This window comes from Mesoplodon densirostris, chromosome 3, assembly GCF_025265405.1.
Source record: "Mesoplodon densirostris isolate mMesDen1 chromosome 3, mMesDen1 primary haplotype, whole genome shotgun sequence".
Classification (NCBI taxonomy): domain Eukaryota; kingdom Metazoa; phylum Chordata; class Mammalia; order Artiodactyla; family Ziphiidae; genus Mesoplodon; species Mesoplodon densirostris.
This window is the reverse complement of record NC_082663.1, coordinates 144739731-144753309: the sequence shown is the minus strand read 5'-3', so window position 1 is coordinate 144753309 and position 13579 is coordinate 144739731. Positions and strand designations below refer to the sequence as shown.

The following is a 13579-nucleotide window of genomic DNA, read 5'->3' as shown; positions in this document are numbered from 1 at the left end:
GGCCCAGGGACAGTACCCCTCCTGCACACCCTGAAGGGCAGGGGCTGGGTGTCAGGACCCAGGTGGAGGGGCACTCCCATCTCCCTGGGGGCCAGGAGCCCAGGAAGGGGTAGGTCGCAGGCCCAGCACCCTCAGGCCAGCACAGTCTGCACCACGGTCCTACCTTGTCCAGGAAGCACAGCTTCTCCCGGGTCTTTGCGTCCAGAATCTCCACCTCGAAGAAGAGAACGGCCTTTTTAGGTTTCTTGATCGTCTTGTGGGGCATGGGCCGGGGGAGGCCATTGAGGCCAAAGACGGGGCCAAGGCCCTGGCTGGTCTCCCGGGCCACCACGCTCACGCTCAGGTCCATGCCTGCCCCGCTCTGCCCGCTGCAGCCAGAGGCCCCAGCTGCCGGCCGTCAACCCCCACCACAGACCTCCCCACGCGAAGTGCTCTGGGCCGGGCCGGCGAGATCATATTCTGCCGCGGTGCTGGAAGGGAGCCCGTGCCTGCCTTGGCTCCGCCGGCTTCTGTGCAGATGTAACCCGAGTGGCCCAACAGCCACGGCCCAACTAAATATAAAACTGCCCCACACTGAGCCCCCCCCCAGGAGCCACACCACAGACCTCCTGGGAGAGGGGACCTGGGGGCAGCCCTCCAAGGGCTGAGTTGCCCTGACTGTAAGGCTTTCGAGTGGACATGGACCCCCAACAGCACGGGGGGAAGGGAGATCCCCAGAACAGCAATGGAGGCGCCCCCTGGCCTCCCTGCCCAGTGCAGAGCAAGGGCCAGTCACCAGGAGTAGGGTGAGAGGCCAACGGGCCGCCCAGGCCCCAGCTCAGGCCCGCAGAGTTCACTGGGCTTGGAGAAATCCCAGCTATTTTGAGAATCTGCGAGATAGATCATCCATTTCCCCTTCTGAGCTGTAAGAGACACTCTGGATTATTCTCCTTGTGCATTTGTGTTCCCAGGGAGGTGACAGATTCCGGCGTTATTGGTGCAGAGAGCCTCTCTCTAAGTGTGGAAACGGTCAGGAAACCAGGAAGTTTCCAGCAAGCGCCCCCAGCCTAGGCCAGGACCTTGGCTCACACCTCCCCAGCCTCCCTCTCCACCCATTTCTCACTAGGTCCACCCAGGCCTTGTTCAAGACCACCTCCAGGGCAGTCTTCCCACCATGTCAGCCCAACATAGCACCCTCGTCCAGGCCCTGAGCCCCGCAAAGCCCAGGGCAGACAGCCTGAGCACCCCCCCCAACTCCACTCTCCCTGAGCCCCAGGCAGTGGTGGGACCGGCGGTGCAAAGGGGCAGTGCTGGGAGGGAGGGAGCCCCCAGGGGGATGTGACCCACCCATTCTAAGCGGGTCTGAGAAGGCACCCGGGCCAGTTGTGAATGGTGTGAACTGCTGGTGGAGCTGGAGTGAGGCCCAGTAGGGCCCGAGCCCACCACGTAGGCCTGAGGGCCCCAGTGTAGGGCTTGATGCAGATCTTATTAGACATGGGGACATGGCAGGCAGGGCTGGGTCTGACCCCAAGTCGGCCACTGGGCAGCAGGTGCTGAGGACCCTTCCCGCCTGGCAGGCCCTCAGTCAGAGGCAGCATGGAGAAAAGGGGCAGATCTTAGAACCCCAGGGCAGGGCCCCAGACAGGGCTCTCTGAGGGCATGCCCACCCACCTAGGGCCACGCCCCCCAGGGGGAAAGGGCTCCCCTCACACACACTCCACCACCAGTGGGAGAGGCAGGGGGCATGGTGGGCAGCACACAGGACTGAATCCGGCCCTGCCACGCTGTCACTGGGTGACTCTGGGGCTGTCACTTCTCTCTGAGCCTCAGGCCGGAGGCAGGTAGGAAAGTGTGTACCTCGAGGGGCTGGCGTGGTACCTGACAGATGGGAAGTGCCCCCAAACCTCAGGCTGTGAAGACAGACTTGAGGAGACCCTGAGGGCCTGCGATGAAGGGAAGGGGATGGGCCTGGGTTCAGATCCCGGCTCCCCTACTGGCCAGGGGGTCGCTGCAGCACACTGGCCTGTTTGCCCACCTATGCTCTACCCACCCCACGTCATGGACGGAGGGCAGGAGAGAGCCCAGAGCCCAAGAATTCCTGTCTGATGCTACTGTTACCACGCTAAAGAGTGCGCCTGCTGTCAACTGGGGGCTCTGCGTGGCCACGTGGCCTTGCGGGGCAGGTTACTGAACCCCTCTGAGTCATGGGGATAACAAGGCCAGACAGAAGGGCCAGAAAGAGGGCGCTGCTCACACTGCCCCGAGTGTCTGGCCCCACCAAGGGGCCTCTTGGAAGAGGGGAGGGGTACAGGCAGAATGTGCCCAAAAGGGCGAGGATAGCACGGCCCCGAGCAGGCAAAGGGCCTGCTGCCCTGTGGCTGCAGGTATATTAATAGTTCCTGGGTCCCAGGCGGGCAGTGCCCACATGCCTTCGGAGCTCGTGTGGTCCGCAGGAAGGCTGCACCACGTCTACTAGGAGAGCAGGCCTCCGAGTTCCTGCTGAACCACTCAACAGCTTAAAATACAACCAGCCCCTCTCCCTGCCGGCCAGCTGCTGGGGGAGGGCTGAAACCCTACCGTCTCCCCACAACCTGGGCACCAGACCAGGACCCAGGAGGAGAGTATGGGACGTCGGGGCCCCGACTGGCTGCTGGGAAAGGAAGCTGGGCAGCGGGAGAGGGCGGCTGGGACAGGGGCCACCCTCCCAGCAGCCACCGCTGCAGCTGCTACGGCTGCCACCGCCACCAACACACCCAGGCCAGCCCGAGGCCGCAGAGGAGCAGCGGCGCCCTCACAGAGGTAAGCCCGGCCGGTGCGGCGGCACTCAAGGCCCCGGGGCCACTGGGGAGTGGGCTGCCCCAGCTCAAGGCCACTGTGACAGGTTTGGTCCTCATTTCCCATTTCCTGTCCCCAAATCTCCACCGCAGGAGAGGTCTGAAAGGCCCTGGGCAGGGCAGGGGGGTGGGGATGCAGTGCGGGGGAGCCACAGGACCTCTCTACCATCGTACAACTGCCTGTGCCTCTCTAATTATTTCAGAAAAGTAAAATTTTAAAATTTTAAAAGCCAAGTGGGAAGAAAAAAAAATAAAAAAATTTTTAAAATTTTTAAAAATAAAAATAAAATAAAATAATATATATATATGTATATATATATTTATCAGGTGAGAGAAGCCAGGTACAAAGCGGTCACATGTTTACGTGAAATGCCCAGAATAGGTAAATGGAAGGAGACAGAAGGCAGACTGGTGGCTGCCAAGGATGGGGCGAGGGGAAATGGGAGTGTCAACTAATGGGGACCGGGTCTCCTTTTGGGGTGATGAAAAAGTTGTGGAACTAGACAGAGACGGTGGTTGCACAACACTGAATTAAATTCACTTGTAAATGGCTAATTGTACGTCATGTGACTTTTACCTCAATAAATCATCTTTTTTTAAGGGCAGGGCTAGCAAACCGGTCCCAATTACCCATAAAGAGAAAAGGTCCAGGGTCAGGGAGCAGCAGAGGCTACCCACACCTCCACCCCACCCGATGAGGGCCTCAACATGGGGGAGCCCATCACGCACTTCCCAATCTGCAGTCCCTGAGCTTACCCCCTACTCCCCACCCCCTGCTCTGCGCCCCAGCACACTCCCGCCCCCTACGCTTGTCACACACACACACACACACACCCCTGAGCCTGCCCAGGCCTGAGGCCAGCCTGGGGGGGGGGGCAGGATAGGCCCAGGACTGGGGTGAGGGGCACAGGTGGCCACTGGGCAGAGCCCCAGGCAGGGGTCCTGAGCACAGAAGGGGAGGCGGCAGGCTCAGGCCCTACCCCGGAGAGAAGGCAGGCAAGGGGCAGGGGAGGAGTGAGTGGTGGGACTTTCCTGAAGGAGCCGGGGGCAGCTCTTCCTGTCCCCATGGAGGGAAGGGGCTGGGGGGACAAGGGGGCGGTGATATGTTCAAAGGATGAATGAAGCAAAGCCCGTGAGGGTGTCACTGACCTGAAGTCTGGGCACTGGCCACAGGCAGGGGGTGTGGCCCCAAAGCCTCAGGCACAGTGGCCAGACAGAGGGCAAGGACAGGCAGGAGCCCTGGCCTGGGGCACAGGAGGGTGGCTCTATGATGACAGTTCCCCAGCCCAGGAGGAATTCTCACCCAGAGGCCCCAGATTCCGGGGCCCAGCCAAGGGCAACTCATGGCAGCAGGAGGTCAGGGCTGGTGGGGAGAGGGGAGGGCCGGACAAGGGGCAGGGCACAGCCCACCCTGCAGGCTGCAGCCCTACCCCACCCAGAGGGGAGTACCCAGAGCCACTGACAGGCAGCAGGGCCCACAGGCATCACTGCCTTCATGGAAATAAAGATGCTGCTGATCCAGGTAGCCATAGTAGAAAGAGGGGTGCCCACTTTCTGAGCACCTGTTTCAAGCTAGCATGGTTGCCCAGAGCCTCAGGTAGACAAGGCTCCTGGGATGGTCCCTACGTGGCAGATGAGAAAACCAGGGCTCAAGAGTAGGAGAGGGCTTCCCTGGTGGTGCAGTGGTTGACGGTCCGCCTGCCGATGCAGGGGACACGGGTTCGTGCCCCGGTCTGGGAGGATCCCACGTACTGCGGAGCGGCTGGGCCCGTGAGCCATGGCCCCTGAGCCTGCGCGGCGCAGTGGGAGAGGCCACAACAGTGAGAGGCCCGCATACCGTAAAAAAAAAAAAAAAAAAAGTAGGAGAGGCTCAGGGCCTTTGCACATGCTGTTCTCACTGCCTGAATCGCTCTCCCCCAGACCCCACAGGGCTCCTCCCTAACCTTGTCAGTGAGGCCCTTCCTGACTGTCAACTTAAAATAGCAACCCAGACATTTACTGTCTGCCTCCCACTGGATGGTCAGCTCCAGAGGGCAGGGACTGTCCTGTCCTCAGTCACTTCCCAGCACCCAGAACAGAGCCTGGCGAGGAGCTGTTCTCCATAAGCACCTCGGGGAGGCACCTTGCCCAAGGTCACGTAGGCACCTTGCCTCAAAGCCCCCTCCCCACCACCCTGTGAGCCAAGGCCTTTCCCTCACTCCTCCTTCACACTTGGGGGGATGGGGGCCTGCCCACCACACCAGAACCCAGAGCAGAGGTGGGCGCCCCAGTGCAGGAGCTGCTGCAGGGGGGCTTTCCCTAGCCTGGGCCGGTGGCCTCGCTCCAGGGAAGCTTCTGTGAGGCCTGCAGACACACCCGCCCAGCTCCGGTGACCCTGTGCAGCCCAGCATTCTGGCTGCCAGACCCTCCTCCAAGGAGGGGGCCACCGCTCACCAACGCAAAGGGTCACTGATAGGCCAGCTCTGGCTCCTATGGAACCCTGTCTTTCTTCACCAGCATCCCCAACACAGAAGGGGCTCCACACTGACAGGCTCCACACACCCTGGGCCCTTGGAGGCGGCAGCAACACAGGCACAGCGGCCCCTCACAAGGAGGCTCTGAGGTCAAAAAGACTCACCTATTTCCTGGCTGTGTGGCCCTGGACGAGTAACCCAACCTCTCTGAGCCTCCATTTCCTTATCTACAAAGTGGGCTGCCCCCACCTGCTATCTCACAGGGTTACTGTAAGATTTACAGATAATAACAACCACCATTCTGGCCTGTGTGAGGTCCGGGGCGCGGGGTGCTAGTGCACAGGGGGTGCCGGAACAGAGAACAGTGGCATGTTCTGCACCAAGAATTGTGGGGAAAAACAGAGAATGGGGGGCGGGGGGTCAGGAGTTGGGAGGATGGCCATTTTAGACAGAGTGGTCAGGGAAGGCCTTCCTGAGAAAGTACACAAACATGTCCAGTCTAGAATAATTCTTTTTTTTTTTTGCGATACACGGGCCTCTCACTGTTGTGGCCTCTCCCGTTGCAGAGCACAGGCTCAGCGGCCATGGCTCATGGGCCCAGCCACTCCGCGGCATGTGGGATCTTCCCGGACCGGGGCACGAACCTGTGTCCCCTGCATCGGCAGGCGGACTCTCAACCACTGCGCCACCAGGGAAGCCCCTAGAATAATTCTTATAAAGAATAAATGTTATCAGACCGATACTAGCAAAATAGAAGTGGCAGACACACAGGGAGCCAGGCCCCTCCTCCCCAAGTCCTCACCACGATCATGAAAGGGCCCAACCACATGAAGGTCAGAGAGGTGGTGCAAGGAGCTGACGACAGTGAGCCTGAACCCTAACAATAGCAAGACACGTGCGGATGGCAGAGGCTGGGCTGCGACGATTGTCCCTACTGTAGTTCATCACCACCACAGCCGAGGTGGCAGCCGCGAGACTGCCCCGCTCTCCACTGCCCCCTTGTGGCCGCGGCCTCTGCTCCCACCAGCTGGAAGGGTGTGCACAGCAGCTGGAGCTCCAGGTGAATGAACCGGGCACATCCGGTGCAGGATGGGATCAAGAGAGTGAACGCTAACTCTGGCTCTGCCAGTCACCAGCCAAGAGGCCTCGGGAGCCACTGCCTCACACTCCTTCCTTAATTCACTCATCCTTTCCTTCCTCCCCTCTTCCCCTGGGCACTGCAGTGAACAAACCCCTGCCTTCACAGAAGCTGCATCCCAGGCGTGGGCTGGGGGTGGGTAGGGACACACAATAAATAGCGGCAGGTTTTGCACCAAGAGTTGTGGAGACAAAAAGAGAAAGGTGGCAGGGGTGGGGTGGGGGAGTATGGCCATTTTAGACAGAGTGGTCAAGGAAGGCCTCCCTGAGGAAGGGGCATCTAAACAAAGGCCAGTGGAACTGAGGGAACACGTCACGCATACATCCAGGGGAAATGCGTTCCAGGCAGAGGGAACAGCCACTGCAAAGGCCGAGACTGGACTGTGCCTGGCATGTTTAAGCAGCAGACCACTGTGGCAGGAGCAGAGTGTGGAGGGGGTGAGCGGGAAGACACAAACAGGGAAGTGATGGGGCAGATCTTGCAGGGGATTGTGGGCCACAGGGAGGACTCTGGCTTTTACGCTGAGTGAGGTGGGAGCCATGGAGGGTTCTTGAGCAGAGGAAGGATGTGACCTGACTCAGCTGTTCCTAGGCACCCCCGTGGGAAGTGAGAGACCAGGGCAGAAGCAATGATGAGGGCAGGAGTAGGGAGATGGCCATGGAGGGGGTGAGAAGTGGATGTGGGGATGGGGGGTGGGGGTGGGTCTGAGGTTCTGACCTGAGCCTCAGAAGAGAGAAGCACCAAGTAGGAGGGCAGCAGGAAAGGCAGGCACCGCCTGAGCCCAGGCTGGAAGTTTGCAACTGCTGCTCTACCCTGTGGGAGCTGCTGCACAGGCGGGGCACCCGGGGCCCAGGCACCAGTGCCCAGAAAGCCTCCCAAGCCAGGAGCCTGGGCCCCTCTCAAGCTTCAGTTTCCCCATTTTCATAAACACAGCCAGGCCCAGTGTTCCTCAGGCCCCTCCCGCCTGTAAACAAGACCCAGTGGCCTCATGGCAGAGTCTACATCCCCGGGCCTGGGACAGGGGCGGGCACAGGCCTGAGAGCTTGGCCTCCTGGTCACCCTCATCACCTCCCGCTTCCGTGCGTCCTAAGATGGAACCTGCCCAATGGGTATGGGTTACAACCGCAGCTGCTTCCCAAATGCCTCTCCTCACCCTCTCCTTTCAATCCCCATGGCAGCCGAGGGAGCTGGAGCCATTAACTCCATTTCACAGATGGGGAAGCTGAGTTCCAAGGGGTTAGGAGTGCACCCAGCTCACGCAGCAGTAAACTCCTGAGCCCAGATCCCCACCACACACCAGCCTCTGGGGCTGCACCCCCAGCCAGCGCGCCCCGCAGAGGCCCCCATGCAGTGAGGGTGCAGTACAGCACACCCTGCCTAGAGCAGGCTCGCTGGGACCCCATGGGGTCTGCCTGCCAGAAAAGGGCTCTTCGACCAGGATGCCTTGTGCTGGGCAGCCTGGCACAACCCAGTCAGTACCTGCAGGGGAGTGTGGGCTCTGGTGGGTGACATCTCCCAAGGTGGGCGCACAAGAGGCCTAGCTGAGGGTGCAAGCCCTGCTCGGTGCAACCTAGAACTCCAGGCAAAGATGCAGAGGGCCCAACAGGTCCATCAGCCGGCCAACCCGGGCACTCTCGGCCCCCAGAGCGCCCACACGGGGCACAAGGGCTGCCACACCCAGAGGACGGAGGCCTGGCCTTGAGCAGCACTTGCCAGACTGGCTCACCCACTTCACAAATGCAGAGGCTTGAGCATGTTCACCTACACTCAGCGGCTCAGCACTTTCGGCTCCCTCTCCCTTCCACTTTCCAGAAATATCGAAGTCACACTACTCATGCCAGGGCAGCTGAAAAGACCTGCCAGGACGCCAGCACAGGCCACACCTGCTCGGCCAGAAATACCTCCTTCCCCAGTGGCCTCACTCATGATCCCATTTCTCCTGGGGGGATTGCACAGCCTCCCTGAGGTGCCACAGTGGTTGGGGGGTGGGGGAATGTTGCCCAGGGTAGAAAGGGCAGAGAGAGACTGACCACCCACTCCCAGGTCCTCAACCAGCTGGCTCCTGCCTCCCACCCCTGGTAGCCAGAGGAGAAGTGGCAGGGTCTGAATGCCAATGTCCCTAGGCTCTGGGATCCGGGGCCAGGAGAAGCTGGCAGAGCCCCAGGCAGCCCAGTAGCATCCAGCCTTGAAAGACATTCTTCCGGTGCTCGGGTGCCCCGGCTGGTTGCTGTGACCACAGAAGGCCCAAGATGAAGGAGATGCTGGGCCAAAACAGCAGGACTCTGGGTCTTGGGCCTGAGAGGGCCATGCTCTTTGACCAGCTGTTTGCTGGTGCCCACAGCCCACGCACCTCCCTGGGCAGTTACCAGCCGATGGGGCCTCCAGGGGGCGCTGTCCTGGACAGAGCTGTGCTGCAAGGGCCTATTCCATTGGAAGGGCCGTCACTAGTATCGTCTGTCAGATGCTTACTTTGTGCCAAGAACTGTGCTAAGACCTTTACCTGCACAACTCACCTAGCCTCACCTGCGCCTGTAAGCTAAGGACTGTGACTCCAGTTAGGTGGCTCAGAAAACCAGGGCTCGGAAACCAGGGGGCCCTTGCCCAAGGCACGTAGCCCAAAGAAGTACCAGAGCCAGCACCGCGCCCCCCTACCTGGGCCCAAAGACTCTCATTGCTCAGCATCACAAAGCAATACCTCCTCCACTCTGGAGAACAGGGCCAAATGCTAACAGAAAACAAGGAGGAACTAAGCCTGGACCCAATTATCTGGAAGGCAGCCCCCCCTCAACTTCCCTGACATTACAACTCCAGCACACCTAGTCTCCAGAGGTCTGGACAATGCAGAACATGTCACCTCCACAAGGAGCGCCCTTGGGAGGCTGAGCCTGCTTGTCCCCCGGCCCCAGCCTCCCTTGGCCCCAGCAGAGTCAGGCCATACCAAGGGTGAAAGGCCTGTCACCCCGATACCACCCAGAGGGGCTCAGGCAAGATCAGCAGCTCTCTCGACACTTCCTGCATGGTGTCCTGCCCCAGGCTAAAGCCACCAATGAACCTGGAAAACCAATGCCATAGGGGTGGGGGGCTCCCCAACACTGAGCAAGAGGCAGTGCTGCAGAGGCCAAAGTCAGACCAACCTCCCTGCCTGAGCCCTGTTTTCTCCATCCGGTAAATGCGAATGTTTGTAAGAGGACCTGACAGAGATGATTCCCGTGGCGGATGTGGCTAAGAACCGCGCCTAGTGGTCCTGAACCCTGCCTGCTTATGAAACCCACCGGAAGAGCCCTGGCCTGGACAACTCAGACAAGGAAATCGGGATCTCTGATGGAGGGCCAGGCATCCACAGCTTCGAAAGCTCCCAGGTGACAGATGGAGGCGGCCAACTCAACCCGGACTGCCTTCCTCAAACAGGGTCCTGCCCTTTGGATGACGCCCAAAACCCTTAGCACAGCTGACTGACACTGACTGACGTGCCCTCCCAGACCCTTCCAGTGGAGCCTCAGCCAACCCCCCTGGTCGCTCTCTACCCCTTCCCTGCTCCCTTCCCCAGCACCAGCAAGCAGGGTGCCAGCAGCCAGCCTCCCCCAGCTCATGCTGGCCTGCTAGGTTTGCATTGTTACCCCGCTTTACAGACAAGGCAGCCGCGGCTCAGGAGCCCCAAGGACACATGAGTTACAAGCTCCAGGGGCAGAGCCCTGCCTGCTTTTCCTCCTTAGAACTGAACGCTTTTCCTCCAGGGCTGCCCCTAGCCCCAGACCCCCGGAAGATGGCCCTGATCTGCATCCCTGCACCACTGGCCGGGTCAAGGTTGGTGACCACATCTGGTCTCTCTCCATCTCTGGGCAGGAAGGCACTTTCAAAGCTGGAAGAGGTGGTGAGGCTGAGCTCTGAGGACACAGGCTGACCGGAGCAGCAGAAGGCACTCATCCAGGCCGACCTACACCCAGCACGCCCAGCCCAGGTGCAGCAGGCAGGTCAGTCTACACCGCGGGGAGTGCCGCTTGCAAGAGAGCCCAGTCTGGGACCCAGGTGGCCAGCCTTCTACCTGCAGCAGCAGCTACCACCTCCTGCATGCTCACAACGTGCAGGCAGGGAGGCAAGTCCTCGACACAAATTATCTCCTTTACTATTAATCCCCTTTTCCAGGTGAGGACACTGAGGCTCACTCATTCACTGCATAAAGAGTGACTGAATACCTACTACATGTCAGGCACTGTGAAGGACTCTGGGAGTTCAGCCCTGGAAGGAGAGAAAAAAAATCCTTGCCCATATGGAACTGACATTTTCACAGGGAACAAAGACAATAAAATAGTCACACATGATATGTGCCATGGGAAAAACAAATCGGGAAAAGGGGACAGGGAGGGACAGGTGAAGGGAGCTGGCAGTTTCATGTAAAGTGGTCAAGGAAGGCCTCCCTGGGACTTCCCTGGTGGTCCAGTGGTTAAAACTTCGCCTTCCAATGCAGGGGGTGCAGGTTCGATCCCTGGTCAGGGAGCTAAGATCCCACGTGTCTTGCGGCCAAAAAACCAAAGCATAAAACAGAAGTAATGTTGTAACAAATTCAATAAAGACTTAAAAAAAAAAAAGAAAGGCCTCCCTCAGGGGATGTTGAGCCAAGCCCTGAAGGCAGTTAAGGAAAGGGCAGTTGAGAGATCTGAGACCATGTGGGCAGAGGAATGGCCTGTGCAAAGGCCCTGAGGTGCAGCATGCTTGGCGTGCTCAAGCAACAGAGCCAAGGCCCCTGTGGCTGGGGGCAGGGTGGGTAGGAAGAAAGAAGGAGGTGAGGGCAGGGAGGTGATGGGTCATACAGGGTCTCCTGGGCCAGGTGAGGACTGTGGCTTCTACTCTGAGTGAGGTGGGAGCCACAGAGGATTCTGGGCAGAGGAGGGATGTGACCTGGCTTGGGTCCTTAAAGGATCCCTCTGGACTATAGGGGAATAAGGATGGAAGCAGGAACACCAATAAGAAGTTACCAAGATAGGGGCTTCCCTGGTGGCGCAGTGGTTGAGAATCCACCTGTCAATGCAGAACACACGGGTTCGAGCCCTGGTCTGGGAAGATCCCACATGCCACAGAGCAACTAAGCCCGTGCGCCACAACTACTGAGCCTGCACTCTAGAGGCCGTGAGCCACAACTACTGAAGTCTGTGCTCCTAGAGCCCGTGCTCCGCAACAAGAGAAGCCACCACAATGAGAAGCCCGTGCACCGCAACGAAGAGTAGCCCCCGCTCCCCACAACTAGAGAAAAGCCCGCGCACAGAAATGAAGACCCAACGCAGCCATAAATAAATAAATAATTTTTTAAAAAAATTTTTTAAAAGAAGTTATCAGGCTTCCCTGGTGGCGCAGTGGTTGAGAGTCCGCCTGCTAATGCAGGGGACACGGGTTCGTGCCCCGGTCCGGGACGATCCCACATGCCGCGGAGCGGCTGGGCCCGTGAGCCATGGCCGCTGAGCCTGTGCGTCCGGAGCCTGTGCTCCGCAACGGGAGAGGCCACAACAGTGAGATGCCCGATACCGCAAAAATAAATAAATAAAAAATAAAAAAATTAAAAAAGAAGTTATCAAGATAAAAGGATGGCTTAGACCAAGGGGTCAGCAAACTGTGGCCTACGGGCCAAATCTGGGCCACCACCTGTTTTTGTACAAGCTAAGACAAAAGGTTTTTACATTTTTAAACAGTTGGAAAAAATCGGAAGCCTATTTTATGGCACCTAGGAATCATACAGAATTCAAATTTCAGCATCCGCAAACAAAGTTGCATTGGAACACGGTCATGCTCACTGGTTGACATACTGTCTAGGGCTGCTTTTGTGACAGTGGCAGAGTTGAGAAGCTGTCACAGAGATTGTAGGGCCTGCAAAGCCTAAGATATTTATCATCTGGGCCTTCACGGGTAAAGCCTGCCAATCCCTGGCCCGGGCCAGGTGATGGCAGCAGTACTGATAAGAAGTGGTTGTCTGCCACATGTGTTCTGAAGCAAGAGATACAGGATTTGCTGACTTCTGGACAGGAGGCGTGAGGGAAAGAGCTGAGTCAAACAGCCTGGGGCCTGGTGATGAGAAGACTGGAACTGCCATTAACCGGCAGGGGTTGGGGGGCAGCACAGGTTGGTGGTGGGGAATCCAGCCTCAGTTTTGGACATGTTGAGTCTGAAATGCCCACTGAACATCCCCAAAGAGATCCAGCTCACTGAAAAACACCACTCCTCCTCCCTGGGATCCCATGAAAACATCTGTAAGCAAGCAAACTCAGTGCTCTTCGAACCCTTTTTGCTCAGGTATCCCTAAAATAATTTTGCAAATTGCATGTCCCCCCACAAAAAAAAGATTTTTAAGTTGACACCTAATTTTTTTTTTTTTTTTTTTTTTTTGCGGTACGCGGGCCTCTCACTGCTGTGGCCTCTCCCGTTGCGGAGCACAGGCTCCGGACGCGCAGGCTCAGTGGCCATGGCTCACGAGCCCAGCCGCTCCGTGGCATGTGGGATCTTCCCAGACCGGGGCACGAACCCGCGTCCCCTGCATCGGCAGGCGGACTCTCAACCACTGCTCCACCAGGGAAGCCCAACACCTAATATTTTTTACCTGAGCTTGAATAGTTGCAAAAGATGTCACTTCTGGCCAACTGTAGATATTGCAAATTTTATGTAGACATTTACGGGGCTCTGTTAAATCTCACCAGAGTCTAAATACTTGAGTAATATCATACCTACCATCATTCCTTTAAAAGGAAAAAGCTATACACAAGCTCTTTAATATTTGCTCCTTTTTTGCCTTCAAGTTGAATTCTGTTCCTGTTCCCCTCCCCCATGGAATTTTATCCAAATACATGCTTGTGATTGAAGGTTACTACTGAGCATCCTACCTATTCCTCATATTGAAATTAAATTTCTTAAAAACATTTTCAGAAAAAAAAAAAAACATTTTCAGGACCTAAGGCTCTAAGTGTAAAGAGAACATCCTTCAGGATGAGTTATCATTACAATATCAGCTAAACATACATCATAAACATACATCATAAATCATCAACAACTGTTACTAAACATTAACCATAAACAGTAAGTTATTGGCACTGCCTCTCTCAACGGGATGGAGGCACCCTTTTTCGCAATTAATTCATGTAGCCAAGGTGAATATTTCTTATTGCTAGAATGAGCTACAGCTTTTACTCTGACAT

The 13579-nt window shown here is 57.5% G+C and overlaps 1 protein-coding gene across 1 annotated transcript in view; it reads right to left on the bottom strand.

The window, feature by feature from the left end:
• TECR (trans-2,3-enoyl-CoA reductase) overlaps positions 1 to 13579 on the bottom strand; it is a 28538-nt gene that overhangs the window by 2892 nt on the left and 12067 nt on the right. The window contains exon 2 of the mRNA XM_060094078.1: positions 164 to 214. Within this exon, the coding sequence (XP_059950061.1) occupies positions 164 to 214 (51 nt within the window). The remainder of the gene's footprint in view (positions 1 to 163; positions 215 to 13579) is intronic.